The sequence below is a fragment of the Macrotis lagotis genome, chromosome 4 (genome assembly GCF_037893015.1).
Source record: "Macrotis lagotis isolate mMagLag1 chromosome 4, bilby.v1.9.chrom.fasta, whole genome shotgun sequence".
NCBI lineage: Eukaryota > Metazoa > Chordata > Mammalia > Peramelemorphia > Peramelidae > Macrotis > Macrotis lagotis.
The window spans coordinates 42,516,183-42,535,144 of record NC_133661.1 but is presented as its reverse complement, the minus strand read 5'-3'; the positions used below and the strand labels follow the sequence as shown (position 1 = coordinate 42,535,144).

Here is an 18,962-nt window from a genome sequence, read left to right as displayed (position 1 = left end):
TTTAATTCAGCAATAGTGCTACAGGATCTGTATTTTGAAGAGATCATGAAAAAGGATAAAAATCCCCACATTTACAAAATCATTTGTAACAGCTATGTTTTTAGTGAAAAATGAATTGGAAGTTGAGGGTATGTTCATTCAATTCAGAAATCGTTGAACAAACTCTGGTATATGTATGTGACAAAACGTTATTGTTATATAAGAAATCATGAGGGACAGAATTTTAGAAAAGCGAAAGAACTGATGTTGGGGTGGCTAGGTGGCGTAGTGGATAAAGCACCGGCCTTGGAGTCAGGAGTACTTGGGTTCAAATCCGGTCTCAGACACTTAATAATTACCTACCTGTGTGGCCTTGGGCAAGCCACTTAACCCCATTTTCCTTAAAAAAAAACCTTAAAAAAAAGAGAACTGATATTGAGTGTAATGAAAAGAACCAGAAGAATATTATACATACAAAAAAAAAAATGGGGTTATGATAAATCATGATGAACTTATTCATGGCAGTAGTACAATAATCAAAGACAATTTTATGAAGCTTTTAATGGAAAATACCAATCAAATTCAGAGAAAAAACTATGGAGTTTGAATGAAGACCATAGCTTATTATCTGCAATTTTTAAAAGTTGTCTTATGCATGTTGTAATTTAGTTAACTCTAATATTTTCTTTCTTCCTTTGTATCTGGATCCTTTTCTTACAACATATTTAATTTCTATCTAAGTTTAGCATGATTACAAATGTAAAGTATATAATGGATGACCTTCTATAAGGGGAATGGCGGGGAGACAAGGGAAGAAGGACAAAATATTGTAAAACTCAAAACATTGCAACCAAAATATTGATTGGTGAAAACTACCATAACATATAGTTGGAAAAACAGAATATTAATATTAAAAAATTATAAATGAGTAGACTTCAGAAAAGTCCGGAATGAATAGTATGAACTGATGTTGAGTGAAGTGAGGAGAACATTTTTCCCAACAGTAGCATTGTGTGATGATAAACTTTGATGAACCTAGCTCTTCTCAGTAGTACAATGACCAAAGATACTAAAGAACTTGTGATCCATATTGAGAGGAGAATGTATAAGTCTGAATGCTTACCAAAGCATACTATTTAGAGTTTTAAAAATCTGCTTTATGCTTTATATTGACTTTCCTCCCTTTTGCCACTTTTGTTTTGATTCTTTCACAACAAGGCTAATATGGAATAATGTTTAACATAAATACTTATACACATAGAACCTTCATCCAGTTACTCTCTGTCAAAGGGAAGGGTAATGATGACAGGAAGAGACTTCAAAACCTTACTAAAATGAATTTTGAAAATTTTTTTCCATGTAGTTGGAGAAATAAATATTAGAATTTATCAAAAGAAAAAGAATACTCAAAAAATTTTAAGAAAAAGAAAAACAAAATACCATCCAACTTCAGAGAGAAAATTGATGAATCCTAAGTACAAATTGAAGTACAGTTCTTTCTTCATTAATTTTTCTCATGTATATTTGTATTCTTTTTTGTAACATGGCTGACATGGAAATATTTTGCATGACTTCACTCATATAACTGCTATCAAAATGTATACCTTCTCAAAGAGAAGTAAAAGGAAAAAAAAGAAAGAAAGAGATTTTTGGAATATAGATTAACAAAAAAGTAAAATGTTTACATATAACTAAGAAAAATTTAAAGAATTATTGTTGTTAAAAATAATGAGGTTCAGAACACTTACAACTGAAGGGGATTACTGAAGATGTTTAGGTTACTTTGAGGCATCTGAGTTCATTATGAGTTGAAATGGAAAGAGGAATTTAGAAAATTTGATGTAAAGAGAAAGTGAATTCCGGGTATTTGAAACTATCAATATGAATTTTTAGAAATAGAGAAATCATAGACTTTAAGCTGAATGAAATTATAGTGTCATAAATGTCTAAGTGAAAAAACCTCAGAGACCATTTAGCTCAAGACTTCTTTTATAACTTAAATAGAAAGATGAAGTGATTTGATCATACCAGCACTATAAATTAGAAGCAAAATCGTGGAGATGAGGGATAAGGTGAAAGAAGCTGTCAATTAAAAAAGGAGGGGAGATAGTATGGAAGACAATAAAGAGATAGTAATTATAATTTTGAATGTGAATGGAATGAAATCTTCCATAAAATGGAAGATACAGAGTGGATTACAAAACAACATTCTAAATTATCCTGCTTATAAGAAACACATTTGAAATAGAGAGCTACATATAGAGAAAAGGCAAATGACTGTAGCAGAATTTAATATTCTTCAGCTGAAGTGAAAAAAGCAGAGGTAACATTCCTTTTCTCAGACAAAGCAGTTGCAAAAATAGATCTCATTAGAAGTGATTAGGAAAGAAACTATATCCTCCTAAAAAAGTACCATAGACAATGAAGTAATTTCAATATTAAATATAGATTCACCAAGCATTATAGCATCCAAATTCTTAGAGGAGAAACTAAATGAATCACAAGAAGACACAGCAAAGTTCTATTGGTGGAGGACTTTAACCTTCCTCTCTAAGAATAAGATAAATATAAATTAACATAAACAAGAAGGAATTAAGGAAGTGAATAGAACATTAGATAAATTAGATGTGAAAGATCTCTAGAGAAATTAAATGGGGATAGAAAGGAATACCTTTTTTACCATGGTACATGGTACCTATACAAAAATATCCTATGATTTTGCTAAAGTTGTTAATTGTTTCCAGTAGTTTTTTAGTTGATTGTCTAGAATTTTCTATGGATACCATCAGAAGAATCAGAAAGCGGAGATCAATGAATTGAGCATACAATTAAAAAAAGTTTGAGAAAGAACAAATTAAAAATTCCCAATTAGGGGCGGCTAGATGGCACAGTGGATAGAGCACCATCTTGGAGTCAGGAGTACCTGAGTTCAAATCTGGTCCCAGACACTTAATAATTACCTAGCTGTGTGGCCTTGGGCAAGCCACTTAACCCCACTGCCTTGCAAAAACAAAATCCCCAATTAAACTAAATTTGAAATTCTGAAAATTAAGGGTGAAATTAATAAAATAGAAAGCAAGAAAACTATTGAATTAATGAATAAATCCAAGAAATGTTTTTTATGGAAAAATTAATAAAACAGATAAACATTTGAATGATTTGAATAAGAAAAAAGAAAGAGAAAAATTACGTTACTTATATCAAAAATGAAAAAAGTGATTTCATCACCAATGATGAGGAAATTACAATAGTAATTTAGAATCATTTTGCCAAATGTTAGGCCAATAAATATGATAATCTAAATGAAATAGATAAATATTTACAACAGTATAAATTGCCCAAGTTAAAAGAAGAGGAAATTAAATACTTAAGCATATCTCAGAAAAGAAAATTCAACAAGCCATCAATGAACTCCATAAGAAAAAATCTCCAGAATCACATGGATTCACAAGTGAATTCTACCATGCATTCAAGTAACAATTAGTTTCAATTCTAAAGAAATTACTTGAAAATAAAATAGGTAAAGAAGGAAGTCTCTCATACTCCTTCTATGACACCAATGTGGTGCTGATACCTAAACCAGGAAGCATCAAAATAAAGAAAATTATAGATCAATTTTTATAATGATTATGGATGCAAAAAATTTAAATAAAATATTAGTAAAGTGATTACAGAAAGTTATCACTAGGATAAAATAATATCATCAAGCAAGAATTATACCAAGAATGCAGGGTAAGTTTAGTCTTAGGAAAACTATCAGCCAATTTGACCATATCAATTGCAAACTTAATAGAAATCACATTATCTCAATAAATGCTAGAAAAAATTTTGACAAAAAACAGTATCCATTCCTACTAAAACACTAGAGACCATAGAAATAAATGAATTGTTCATAAAAATGTTAAGCAGTAGCTATCTGAAACCATCAACAAGCATTATATGTAATGAGTATAGGCTAGAAATATTCCCAGTAATATCAGGAGTGAAAAAAGGATGCCCATTAAGAACACTATTAGTCAATATTATACTAGAAATTTTAGCTTTAGCAATAAGAGAATAAAAAGAAATTAAGGAATTTGAATCAGTAATGAAGAAAACAACACTGATCTTTGTAGATGATATGATGGTATACTTAGAAAACACTAGAAAATCATCTAAAAACTACTGAAACAATTCACAACTTTAGCAACGTCACAGGATATAAAAAAAATCCACAGAAATCCTCAGCATTTCTACATATATCTAACAAGATACAGCAGAAAGAAATAGAAGGAGAAATCCCATTTAAAATAACTTCAGATAACATAAAATATTTGGGAGTCTATCTGCCAAGGCAAGCTCAGAAAGTTTACAAAAATAATTATAAAATACTTGAAACAAATAAAATCAGATTTAAATAACAAGGCAAATCTCCATTGTTCATAGGTAGGTTGAGCTAATATAGTGAAAAATGACAATTCTAACTAAATTAAATTACTCATTTAATGCCATGCCAATTAGACTTCTAAAAACTACTTTAAAGGATTAGAAAAAAGAGTAACTAAATTCTTATGGAGGAATACAAGAGTAACAAGGGAATTCTTTTTTTTCTTTTTCTTGTTTATTCATTTTATATTATTACAATATTCTAGTTATGAGAGTAAACATAAACCCCCTTCCCCCCCCCCAAGATGATGTGAAACCTCAAAAATCTTCAATATTTTTCCCACAGTTGATATTACTAGCTGTATTTCTCTCTATTTATTCTATTCTCTCCCTCCTTTCACCCTGTCCCTGTTCAGGAGTGTGTTGTATCTGTGTACCCTCTCCCATGATCTTCCCTCTCTTCTATCACCTACTCGCCTCCCCCTTCCCTCTCCTCCCGTTTCCCCCTTATCCCATGCCTTTCTTCTCATTTTTCTCTAGGGTAAGGTAGATTTCTATACCCTATTAAGTGTGTATGTTATTTCCCTCTCTAAGTATTTCTGATGAGAATCAGGGCATTCCCCCATTCCACTCCATGGAAAAAAGCTTTTTCTTGACACTTATGTGAAATATCTAACCCTTTTCTTCCTCTCCTTTCTCTTCCTCCCAGTACTTTATCACCCAGTGACTCTGCCTTTTTATTATATTTTTTTAAGTTGTTTTTTTTTTTTTGCAAGGCAAATGGCATTAAGTGGCTTGCCCAAGGCCACACAGCTAGGTAATTATTAAGTATCTGAGACTGGATTTGACCCCAGGTACTCCTGACTCCAAGGCTGGTGCTTTATCCACTATGCCACCTAGCCACCCCCTTTTTACTATATTATAGCATTAGATTCAGCTCCTTTCTGTGCCTTGTCTATATGCTCCTTCTAACTGCTCTTATAAATGAGTAAGTTCGTGTGAGTTGTCAGTATCTTCTACGAATGCAGGAATACAAACAGTTCAACATCAAGGTCCTTGGTACACCAGAGTCCTGTACTTGGAGATCAAATTTTTGGTTCAGTTCAGTTTGTTTCAATAGAAAAGTTGAAAGTCCCATGTTTCATTGAAAGTTCATCTTTTCCCCTGAAAGAGAATGCTCAGTTTTGCTGGGTAGTTGATTCTCAGTTTATAACTAAATTTATAACCAAGATCTTTTGCCTTCTGGAATAACATATTCCAAGCCACATAAGTCCTCAATGTAGATGCTGCCAGATCCTGTGTAATCCTGACTACAGAGTCATATAGTTGAATCTTTTGTTTCTGGCAGCTTTTAGTATTTTCTCTTTGACTTGGAAGTTTTGGAGTTAGACTATAATATTCCTGGAAGTTTTTCTTTTGGGATCTCTTTCAGGAGGTAACTGGAAAATTCCCTCAATTTCTATTTTAACCTCTGCTTCTAGGACCTCAGGGCAATTTTGCTGAAATATTTCTTGAAAAATGAAGTCCAAGCTCTTTTCCTGGTCATGACTTTCAGGTAGTCCAATAATTTTTAAATTATCTCTTCTGGATCTGCTTCCAAGGTCAGTTGTTTTCCCAAGGAGATATTACACATTTTCTTCAAATTTTTGGCTTTTTTGGAATAGTTTTATTTCTTCTTGACTTCTTACAAAGTCATTAATTTCTTTTAGTTCTGTCCTACATTTGAAGGAGTTATTTTCTTCAGAGAACCTTTTAATCTCCTTTTCCAGCTCATCAATTCTTTTTTAAGAAATTCTCATTTGCCTTTTGTTTTGCTTTTTCCATTCAGCCTAGGATTTTAACATATTATTTTCTTCAGTATTTTTGTTTGTCTTTCACCAATCTGCTGACTTGATTTTCATGATTTTTTTTGCATCACTCTCATTTCTCCTCCCAATTTTTCCTCTATCTCCCTAAACTGCTTTTCAGAGTCTTTTTTGAGATCATCCATAGTCTGAGCCCATTTTCTATTTCTTTTGGAGGTTTTGGGTACAGAAGCTGCAAGCTTGTCATTTTCTGAACCTTCCATGAGACCAAAGAAATTTTCTATGGTCAGATTCTTCTTTTTCTTTTGTTTGCTCATTTCCTTAGCCTATGACTGATTTACCACACTTCCAAGGCTTTGGGGGGGGGGGTTGGAGACACCCCACTGGGACCTTTATTCCTCCAAGGTCTTATGAAAGGCTCTAACTGCTCTCTTGCCTGTGCTTTGGAATGTAGATGACCACAGACCCTCCCCTCTGTCCTATAGCTGTGAGGTGGGTTCCTGCTCAGCTATCTTAGTATGGAAACCTAGACACAACCTGGATCTGAGTGTGGGCAAACAACAGTCCTGCCCCATAGGGAGAAGAGAGATTTCTGCAGACTCCCCTGACCCCCTTACTGTTTGTGGACTGTGCTCTGGAGGTGCAGGCTGGCTTCCTTGATTCCCACTGCAGGTTCTTACAAGGAGGGCTTCTCTGAGGCTGGAGCTTGCTCTGCAATCCCTCTGATGCAGCAGAGTTTTTCATCAACCTGTCAAGCTGTTCCCTGTGATCCCTGGGCTACGCTGCATTGTGGCTGTGACTTTTTTCCAGCACCTGATCCCAGTGAAACCGACCTTTCCAACGGAACTTCTAAGTTGTCTTGGACTTGGAAATTGTATCACTCAGTCTTTTTGTGGGCTATGCCCCTCTAAATTTTGGCTAGAGTCATAATTTGACAGCTTTTGGAGTTTTGGGGGGAAGAGTTTCCAGGAATTCCTGCCTTCACACTCCCATCTTGGCTCTGCACTCTATCAAGGGAACTATTGAAAAAAATGCAAAGGAAGGCACCATAGCCATACCAAATGTAAAATTATATTTTAAAAAATTATTCATCAAAATCGTCTGGTATTGGCTAAGGAAGAGAGTGGTGGATCAGTGAAATAGATTAGGTATAAAAGAGACAGAAATACATGACTAGGTTATTCTACTGCTTGAGAAACCGAAAGAGTCCAGCTTCTAGGATAAGAGTTCACTTTTGATAAACACTGATGGGTAAACTGAAAGACAGTAAGGCAGATAGCAGGAACAGATAAACATCTCATACCCTATGCCAAGATAAGGTCAAAATGGGTGCAGGATTTATACATAAAAGATGATATAAACCAATTAGAAGATCAACAAATAGTTTACCTTTCAGATCTATAAAAAGATCAGTTTATGACCAAAGAAGAGATAGAGAACATTATAATGAACAAACTGAAGGATTTTGATTACAGTTAAAAAGTTTTCTCACAAACAAAACCACTGCAACCAAGATTAAAAGGAATGCAGTAATTTGGGAAACAATTTTTACAAGTAGTATTTCTGAAGGACTCATTTATGTAAAATATTAAAAAATTAGTAAATTTATAAAAAAAATTCATCACACTATTGATAAGTGTTCAAAGGATGTAGAAAGGCAATTCTCAGAAAAAGTAATCAAAATTATCTATAGGGGCAGCTAGGTGGCACAGTGGATAGAGCACCAGCCCTGGAGTCAGGAGTACCTGAGTTCAAATCTAGCCTTAGACACTTAATAATTACCTAGCTGTGTGGCCTTGGACAAGCCATTTAACCCCATTTGCCTTGCAAAAACCTAAAAAAAAGTTATCTATGAAAAATTGCTCTAAATCATTATTACTTAGAGAAATGCAAATTAAAACATCTCTGAGGTACCATCTCACACATCTCACATTGGCCAATGTAAATAAAAATAATAATGATCTAAGGTGGAGTGAATGTGGGAAATCTGGGACACTAATGCATTATTGGTAGAGTTGGAATTACGTCAAAATGGCAATAAAATTGTGCATACCCTTTAATCCAGCCATACCGCTACTGGGTCTGTATTCTGAAGGGATCGTGACAAACAATAAAAATACCCACATTTACAAAAATATTCATAGCAGCTCTATTTCTATTGGCAAAAAGTGGAAATTGAGGGGATGTTGGTATTGTTAAACAAATTGTGGTATATGTATGTGATGGAACATTATTGTTCTACAAGAAATCATGAGGAATGAAATTTCAGCAATGCCTGGAAAGACTTGTATAAACTGATGTCAAACGTAATGGACAGAACCAGAAGAATATTATACATGAAAACAACAACATGGGGTCATGATCAGCCATGATGAACTTATTTCAGCAGTACAATAATCAAAGACAATTTTATGGGGCTTTTGATGGCAAATACCATTCAAATCCAGAGAAGGAACAAAGTCTGAATGAAGACTAAAGCTTATTATCTTCAATTTTTAAAAGTTGTCTTATGTATTATGTAATTTTATTATCTCTAATTTTCTTTCTTCCTTTTGTATCTGAGTCTTGTCATAACATATTTAATTTTGATCTATGTTTAGCAAGGTTACAAATGTAAAGCCTATAAGAGATGGCTATCTGTCAGAGGGAAGAGAGGAGATAAGAGAGGGATGAGAAAAAATTGTTAAAACTCAAAACCTTGCAACAATAAAATGACTGGAAAAAGTATTATTGCTTGTAGTTAGAAAAACAAATAAAACATTAAAATTAAAAAATATTATTGAGTAGACTTAAGAAAAGTCTGCAACATATAGTATGAACTGTTGTTGAGTGAAGTGAGAACATTATACATATTAGCAATAACACTATATGATTATCAACTGATGAACTTAGTTCTTCTCAGTAGTATAATATCAAAGATAATACTAAAGAACTTGTGATCCATATCAACAGGAGAATCTATAGATTCTGAATGCATGCCAAAGTATACTATTTTCAATTAAAAATTTTTTTTTATGCTTTATATTTACTTTCCTGTCATTTTTCCCTTTTGATCTGATTCTTTCACAAGGCTTAAAAGTAATTATGTTTAAAATAAATACATATACAGGTATAACATATGACAGATTAATCTCTGTCAAGGGGAAGGGGAAGGATGACAGGAAGGGAGAATAAGGTAGACCGCAAAACTTTACAAGAGATAAATGTTGAAAACTGTTTTTGCATGAAGTTGGAAAAACAAATATATGACTTTATTAAAATAATTTGAATTCTCTAAAAAGCTTATGAAAAAGAAAAACAAAATACTATCGAACTTCAGAGAAAAAAATCGATGAATTCTAAGTATAAATTAAAGCCTACTTTTTGTTCTTTGTTTTCTCTTTTGCAACAAGGTTGATCTGGAAAGATTTTACATAACTTCACTCATGTAATTAATATCAAAATGTACGCCTTCTCAAAGAGGAGAAAATAGAAAAAGAAGAGATTTTGGAACACAGATTTTAAAAAAAAGGAAAAATGTTTACATATAAATTTAAAGAATTATTTTTATTAAAAAATAGAGAGGTTCAGAAGACTTTCAGCTGAAGAGGTTTAGGTAACAATGAGGTATCTGAGTTCAGTATGAGTTGCAAATGGAAAGTGGAATTTAGAAATCCTGATATGATACAGCAAGTGAATTCCAGGTATTTGAAAATATCTATATGAATTTAGAGAAAGAGAAACCATAGACTTTGAGCTAAAAGAGCTCATAGTATCATTAATGTCAAAGGGAAAAATCCTCAGAAACCATCTATTTCAAGACTTCTTTTATAACTGAAACTCTGAAAGATGAAGTGATTTGTTCAAAGTCACATTATAGCATCATATAGAATACCTAGATTTGAATTCATATTTTTGGCTACAAATTCAGTACTTTTTGCCCGGATAATTATCAAGTGTAAAAATGCCTAACATTGATATAATCCTTTAGATTTTAAAGGCACTTTACATATTCATTACATTATTGGATCTTCACAATGATTCTACAAGGCAGGCAACATTCAGAACCTCACATGACATATGAGGATAATGAAGTTAACAAAAGTTGAACAAATTGTTCAGAATCAGAAAGTTAATAGATATTTGAGGCAGGATTCAAATTCAGGCCTTTCTTATTCCAAGTTCAATGGCCTCTGTATTATGCCAACTATTTGTCTTTAACACACCACCAACAGCATAGAACGAAAGGAAAACAATTTATATAAAGAACAATACAAAACAAGGATAAAAATATGTTTTTTGGATAGTGAGACGGGAAAGTGTCTTAAGTTTGAAGGTCAAGAATTGTCTTCCTTTTTCCCATTTTTCACAAAAATATTCTAAAATTATTTGTAAGGAAAGGGCATGGTTAAAACCTGGGTTTTAGGATAGTTATGGATAAAGAATAGATTGCAAGAAAGAAAGAGGAAAGATATTACACGTAAATAAATGAGATATACTTTAATTGACATAAATGATAGGGATAAGAACTGGAATGTAGGCTTTAAGTGATAAATGGAGAGATATTATAAAATAAAAATCAACCAAATTTTGCTGACAACTGATTCAATATGAAGAAACAGTGAAGGAATAAAGATAACTAAATAATGTGATTTAGAGGGTGTTGAGTGACCCAAAACTGAAATAAGGAAGTTAGCAGCACAGCAGGAGTATGAGGAGGATCAAGTTAGACACAAATCCATTCAAGCTCTGAAATTCCAAATGAAAATCATTCTAAAGACCTAACAACTAAGGTTCCCCAAACCTAAATTGCTTTCTATATCATCTTTATTCATGGAAATTGCAAAATTAAGATGAGAATGAAGACATGTGGACAAATTATGAGCATTTATTTAATGAATGGAAACATTTTCATGAGGGTCTTTTGAAGTCTTTCTTGGATAGAATGAAAATGAATAGGTTTAAAGTGGGGATGATAATGGTATACAGAGAAGCCACTGCTTTGCCATCATCCAGGGAGGACCCAAAGTCTGTGATAATGTGGTAGAATATATATGTTTATAGTGTCCAAAATGAGGTGAAAGGAACAGGAAGAGGCTTTCTTTTTTTTTGCCTTCCATGGTACAGATCTTCAGATGCTGGAAATAAAGAAGCCAAAGGATACCATAGTAAGCACAAAATTAATCACCCCTAAGTATAAAGCTATGGTGACAGTTATGTGCAGTAGGGATTTCTCACAAAAAGGGCCTAACTTGATTTGTATCACTAAATATTGAACATTTTATTGATGTTTACACCAATAAAATATGGGAAGACCAGATCAATCATTTGGACATAAAACTGAAAAAAGTTAGGGAAGAAAACAAGAAACAATTAAAACCATCCCATTAATCACCAAATTGGAAAACCTGAAAACTAAAGAAGAGATTAATGAAATTGAAAGTAAGATTGAAATAATAAATAAAACTAGATGTCAGTTTTCTACAAAACCTTAAAATAAGAAAACCATTGATAAACTTGATAATTAAGAAAAAGGAATGAAAATTCCCTAATATTATAAAAATTAAAGGGTTTTATTCACCACCAATGAAAAGGAAATTAGGACAACTCTTAGGAGCCATTTTGGGGAAATGCATGCCAATATAATTGTCAGTATGAATTAAATAGATGAATATCTACAAAAATATAACTGACCCAGATTAACAAAAAAAAAAGAAATAAACAACAGAATCATAGAAAAAGAAAAGTAACAAGCCATCAAAAAATTCCCAAAAAAAGAATATCAGGGTCAGATGGATTCATAAAAGAGCTCTACAAAATATTTAAAGAACAGTTAATTTTAATACTGTAAAAAAAACTGTGGAAAAAAAGTGGAGGAGTCCTGTGAATCTGTTTTTTCAATACACAAACATGCTGATAACCAGAACAAGAAGAAAAAAAAGAAACAAAATTTTCAACCCATTTCCATAATGAATACTGGTGTGAAAATTTTAAGTAAAATACTAGCAAGATGATTAGGGCAATGTATCAAAAAAGATCATATAGTATGACCTTATGGGATTTAAAACAGAAATAAAGAGATAGTTTTATATTAGGAAAACTATCAACATAATTGAACATATCGATTAACAAATTCAACAGAAATTATTTCATTATCTTAATCAATAAAATACAGCACCCATTCCTGTGAAAAACATTAGAGCTGAAAGGAATAAATAGAGCTTACTTGAAAATAATAAATAAATATTTCTCTAAACCTCAGCAAATATTATTTATAATAGGTATGAAGCACGAAGCCTTCAAATATTGTATTTGAAGGAGGAATAACCAATTTTTCCTCCTCAATATAATATATTGTGTTATAAAAATTAACTATAACAATACAAGAAGAAAAAGAAATTAAAAGAACTAGGATAGGAAATGAAGAAAAAGAACCATCACTCTTTTCAGATGATATGATGCTATATATTTTGAATAGACTAAAAATTATTTGAAATTTTTTAACAACTTTATTAAAGTGGCAGGATACAAAATAAACCAACATAAATAATCAGCATTTCTAAATATTACCAACATCTCAGAAAAAAAAGTTAAAAACAGAAATTCCATTTAAAATTACTGAAGAAAATATAAAATACTTGAAAGTCTCTCTCTGCCAAGACAAATTCAGAAATTACATGAATACAACTATAAAACAATGTTAGCACAAATAAAGTCATATATAAAATATTTGTGACAATTCTACTAAAAATTAATCTATGTGATCAGTGCTATACCAAACTAAAAGAAAATATTTTGAAGAGCTAGAAAAATCATGCTCAGGGATGTCAAGGGAATGAATGATACTATGCAAAAGAAGGAGGTCTAACAGTAAGAGATCTCAAACTGAATTATAAAACAAAATCTCAAAACAATCTTGTACCTGCTGAGAATAAGAGTGATGCATCTTTGCAATAGTTAGGTACAAATTACATTATCATACAGGACCATAGATATCTAAAATATGACAAATTCAGTGATCCACGTTTTTTGGGAAAAAAAAATTCATTATCTGACAAAAACTGCAGGGAAAACTGAAAAACAAGATGGTGGGAATTAGGTAGAGACCAACATCTTACAGAATATACCAAGATAAGGTCAAAATGGGTAAATGATTTACACAGCAAGTTAAGCCAAACACGAGATAGTTTATGTGTCAGATTTATGGATCAAGGAAAAATTTAAAACCAAAAAAGATGGAACATTACAAAATATAAAAGTGATCACTGTGATTACATAAAATCAAAAGTTTTTGCACAAACAAAACTAATGCCAACAAAATTATAAGGATAAGAATTTGGGGAAAAGAATTCATTATTTGATTCAAATTGTTAGGAAATTGGAAAGCAGTATTGCAGAAACTGGGCAGAAATCAATACACCATTTTCCACGTTAAAGTCAAAATAAATGCATGGCTAAGATATAAAGAGGATTATTACAAGAAAATTAGAGGAACATAGAACGTAGTACTTATCCTACTTAGGGAGCAGTAAAAAACAATTCCTAAATTAACAAGTGATAGAAAGCAAAAGGAATAATGTGATTATATTAAATGTAAAAGGTTTTGTACAAATAAAACAAAGATAGTCAAGATTGGAAGGAAAGCAGAAAATGGGAGGAAAAAATTTAGAGATTTTTTTCAGATAAAGGTCTCAGTATCAAAAATTATAAACAAATCTATAATGCTATATATGTAATTCCCTATTAGTAATTCCCAGTGAATAAATCAAAACAATTTATAACAAAATGCAAAATGCTCTGAATTGATTAGAAAAAATGGACAATAAATGTAATCTAGGTGGTAATGCTTGCCAGACTACAAGAAATAATTAAAGAGGAAAATAAAAATAATTTGAAGGAAACATTGAAAAATTGAACAGTGATTCATTGTTGGTGGTACTGTAAAATGAACCAACAATTTTGCAGAGTTATCTGAAATTATATCCAAAGGCTAATTAAACCATTAATGAACAAAAACCAAAGTAAGTCAAATTCCAAAGACAATTAGGAAAAAAGAAGCTATATTTTCTAAAATGTTAATATCAATCCACTTTGTGGTGTCAAAGAACTGGAAATTGCAAGGGTGTCTATCAATTGGGAAATGGTTGAACAAGATATTATATATAATTGTAATGGAATACTACTGTGTTAGGAGAAATGATGAAGATCTAAGATATATACTTGCACTAAATAATAAAAAGCAAAAGGAGCAAAACAAAGCACTATATATGGTAATAGCAATATTGCCTTAAAAATAACACTGAATGAATGTTATTTTGACAATTATAAATACCAAAATCAACTCTAAAGGGCATATGAAGAAAGATACCATATGCATCCAGAGAAAGAACTGACAAATAGAAATATATAGAGAGAATAATTTTACATACTTTTACCTACTGCATATAATAATAGTCATTTCTAGAGTAGGAGGGGGGGTGAAGAGTAGAAAAGAAAAATAGGGGAAAAAATGAAATTTACATTTTAATATTGTTGGATGTTTTGCATTATAGATTTAGTTTCCAGTGCATTCATTTTTTATTGTATATTGTATATTATGGAAATGTATGCTTTATTCCAAAATTTAAAAGAAAATAAAATTTAAAAACATCACAGATACCTTATAAATGTTTCCTAAATGATCTGAAAAGAAAAGATTCAGGAGTCAGGACTCAGGTCTTTTTACTACTAACCAGTCACACTTACAAAGTCAATGTGAAATGTGGAACCATAAAATTAAAGCATTCAAATGACCTTTGCTCAAATACTGCCTGTTACTATCTTCCCAGATCACTTTGGTCAGTCATTCATTTCTCTAGGACTCAGGTTCCTCATCTACAAAGAGGGTGAATGGGATTAGATGGTTTTTGAGTTCCCTCTCAACTCTAGTTCTATCCTAGTAATATAAACAAACATGCAAATTGAATTCCAAGTGTCTTTGATATTCAATATTCTGCTTGCTTATATCATATTATATTATATACTTATATTATGCTTAGCAGACTTAGAAAAATTAAGATAGAACACTGCTAAGACCTCTCTTAGTTCCAAAAGGAATGAGAGACCTTTGGGTAAAAGCAGTCACTTTCTCAAAAGCTCAGCAAAGTCATTATTTCTCTCTGTTGCCTGTTCATACCCAGAGAGTTGGAAGCATTCCTGAGCAAGATGTTTCCTGAGACACTGACCTACCATGCAAGAGAGCTATTCAAAAGCAACCCAGATCAGCTAAGACTAGGAGAAAAACATGCAAGAGGTAAGAAAAAAGAAACCATGTAAGAAAAAAGTTGAACTTTGAGTCATCTGGGAATCATAGGAGCTAAAGTAGAAGGAATTATAATTGTATTCTAGATTTCACCAGTCATTATTACTATTGAAAAGCATGCAGCTAGGTTGATTCTTGATTTAGTTTTTCTTTAAAACAAGAGGATAGAGAGACTTTCAGGATGGAGCCAAGACTGCAGCTTGAAGCTAGCTGCTCCCATAGATTTCTCTCTTCAACACAAAATGAAGCTTCTAAAGATACATTAAAACCCACAGATTCCATCAAAAAAAGACAAGATCAAAACAAGTTTTTAACAACATGGAGGTCTATCTCTTTGGGGGAAAAGATGAAGTAAAGCTCAGCTCTGCAAAAGAATGGGAAAGTCAACAGGAGGCTTTTTTTTTAGCCACAGTGCACTCCAGGTCCTGATTGATATAACCATTGTGGAGGGCAATATGGAACTATACTCAAAGAGCAATAAAACTGATCATACCCTTTGAGTCAGCAATATAAATACCAAAATATTCATAGCATTTCTAGTTGTAGTGGCAAAGAATTGGAAATTGAGGAAATGTCCATCGATTGGGTAATGGCTGAACAAATTATGATGCAAGAATGCTATAGAGTACTATTGTTCTAAAAGAAACCATGAATGGTCAAACTCTAGAGAAGCATGGGATGAATTACAGAAACTGATGCTGAGTGATGGGAACAGAACCAGGAAAACATAGTACATATTGACAACAACATGGTGAGTTGATCTTCACTGTTGGATGCAGATCCTTTCAAAAATTCAGATAGCTAGGAAAACCCTAGGAGAGCTGTTATATCCACATCCAGAGAAATAAAATTAAATGGAAACAACAACCAAAAAAAAAAAAAAAACAACAGAATGTAATGAATACTACATTAAGGGGTTTTTTTTGGGGGGGGGTTGCAAGGCTATGGGGTTAAGTAACTTGCCCAATGTCACACAGCTAGGTATTTATCAAATGTCTGAGGCCAGATTTGAATTCAGGTCCTCCTGACTCTATGGCCAGTACTCTACTCATTGTGTACCTAGCTATCCCAAATGAAATTTTCCTTTAAAAATTTCACCTGTGATTCTTTCCTGTCTCATGATTTTTTTTTCTTTTCTCTTAATCATAATTCCTCATATAGAAAATGACTAATCTATAAACATGCTAAATACAATGATGTATGTATAATATTCACCAGACAGTTTGCCACTGAGGGCAGGGGGTTGGGAAGGAAGGGTAAGAGGAAATTATGTAATATAAAAATATGCAAATGTATATAGATGAATGTTGGAAAACTTACATAATATGTAACTAGAAAAATAAAATAAAATATGAAGCTAAAAAAGGAGATGAATTAGGGAAAATGCTATATTCCTGTCCCATTTTAAGAATCTAGGTTCTCTTAAGAGGGAGGCAATATGAATCACTGATGTTTCAAAACTCAGCACATCATACACTTTATAAAAACAAAATATGTATTGGTATAACTAAGTCATCAACACTAGTGATCACAAAAACTTACATTTGAAGAAATTTTCATTTTCTTCTCATTTGTACAGTTAGAATTCTTAATCTTTTGTATCACGGAAACCTTTATTATTCTGATTAAGTTTATGGTCACCTTTTCAAAATAATCATTTTAGATAAAATATATGGGATTACAAAAGAATAATAATAGTAATAGTAAAATCATCAACATAGCACTTCATGTTTGCAAAGTACTTTACAATTATTATCTCATGGCATCATCAAGTCAATCCTGAGAAGTCAGAGCTATTACCATATTCATTTTATATATGAGGAAATTGAGGCAGAGAGAAGTTTATAACAAGATCCTTGCTGGCAGTTGCCTGAGACTAGGTTTGAATTCAGGTTTTCCTAGTTCCAAGTCTAGTACCCTACCTGTAACATTTTTATTATATAGGAATTCAGTTATCAAAAATGTTTTTAAGTTCATGAATACCAGATTAAGATGCCGGACTTAGAGGAATATTGACACTTCAGGCACCCTAAAATGAGAACAACCTCACAAAGAGTTTTCTGAGGGCTGCCTTGACATCCTTGTTCCTCAGAGTATAAATTAATGGATTTACAGCAGGGCTTACAGTCGTATATAGTACAGCTATGGCCTTTCCCTTTTCAGGAGAATAACTGGCGCTTGGACTTATATAGGCACAAAATACAGAAAAATAGTACATAGTGACCACCATGAGGTGGGAGGAACAGGTAGAGAATGCCTTCTTCTTCCCTTCTTCAGACCGAATCTTCAAGATGTTGGCAATGATAAAACCATAAGATATTATGGTCAGAAAAAAGTTGCCACCACCCAGAAGGAGATCGGCCACAAGTGCCATAAGTTCATTCACCTTTGTTGAGGAGCAAGAAAGTGGCAGGATTGAGGGGATCTCACAGAAAAAGTGCTCAATAATATTAGGACCACAGAAAGACAATGTTGCCAGCATTGCTGTGTGCATTCCAGAATCCAGTCCACCCAGAATCCACACCACAGCTACCAATACCCCATAGATCTTGGTGTTCATCAGAGTACTATAATGTAGTGGTTGACAAATAGCCACATATCTGTCATAAGCCATAGCTGTGAAAAGAATGAGCTCAGAACCCAGGGCCCAAGAGAAAATGTATACCTGGGTCATGCACCCAACAAAGGAGATGGTTTTCTTTTCCTCCATCAGGTGTTCCAACAATTTGGGCATCACTGTGGTTGTGCAAATGATATCCAGCAAGGCCAAGTTGATCAGGAAAAAATACATGGGTGTATGAAGCCCTGAAGTGAGCCAAACTGAAGCAATAATGAGGGAGTTGCCAATAACAGTCATTAGATAGAAGAACAGGAAGAAGCAAAAGGAAAGGATTTCAACATGAGGGTTTTCAGAGAATCCCTGTAGGATGAATTCAGTGACCAATGTCTGGTTATTAAAAGCCATGGGTTTGGATGATGATTAGTCAAAGGCAGCCAAAAGACCACTAGTGACTGTTGTGTCCCTCATGTGTCACTGATGGGTGAACTGAGCCCTTGTGAAGAGCAAAGTCTAAAAAAGGAAGAAAAAGAATGATTTTTACTGACTGATTTCAACCAATACTCTGTAACAAGACTTAATATTCCCCTTGGTGGGAAATGAAGGAGTGCAATTACAATGCTGAAAGTGGACATCAATATACTTAGTTAAGTGAGCATGAATGATGCCAGGGACTTGCATGGATATTTTTCTGATTTCTTTCATTATACTTTCTTTTGCAAAGATAAAATATTCAATGATCTTTAATGTTCCTACCCCCAATTTAAAAAAAAAATTATACTATTTAGTTACCATTATCATAGAACACTGGGGTCACACAGGAGACCATCAAACTAGAAGGAACAAAGAAGATTAGACAATCCTTTCCTTAGCTACAGATTGTGATAGGTAAGGATCATTGGACTCATACAATACCAAGGAACAAAGAAGCAGGTTCTCATCAACACAGGAATAATCTCTTTTGGGTCTTCTGATT

General features: G+C 32.8%; 2 protein-coding genes and 1 long non-coding RNA gene across 14 annotated transcripts in view; 1 reads left to right on the top strand and 2 right to left on the bottom strand.

The window, feature by feature from the left end:
• The window catches only part of LOC141520795 (uncharacterized), a 78,182-nt gene that overhangs the window by 18,267 nt on the left and 40,953 nt on the right, over positions 1–18,962 (top strand). The window contains exon 3 of the long non-coding RNA XR_012477744.1: positions 15,308–15,420. This is a non-coding gene — a long non-coding RNA (uncharacterized LOC141520795). The remainder of the gene's footprint in view (positions 1–15,307; positions 15,421–18,962) is intronic.
• LOC141520794 (olfactory receptor 13A1-like) overlaps positions 1–18,962 on the bottom strand; it is a 396,576-nt gene that overhangs the window by 370,551 nt on the left and 7,063 nt on the right. The window lies entirely within an intron of this gene.
• On the bottom strand, positions 17,459–18,653 carry LOC141520444 (olfactory receptor 13A1-like). The gene has a single exon (XM_074232087.1). The coding sequence runs from the start codon at positions 18,392–18,394 to the stop codon at positions 17,459–17,461; it is 936 nt and encodes a 311-aa protein (XP_074088188.1). The 5' UTR covers positions 18,395–18,653.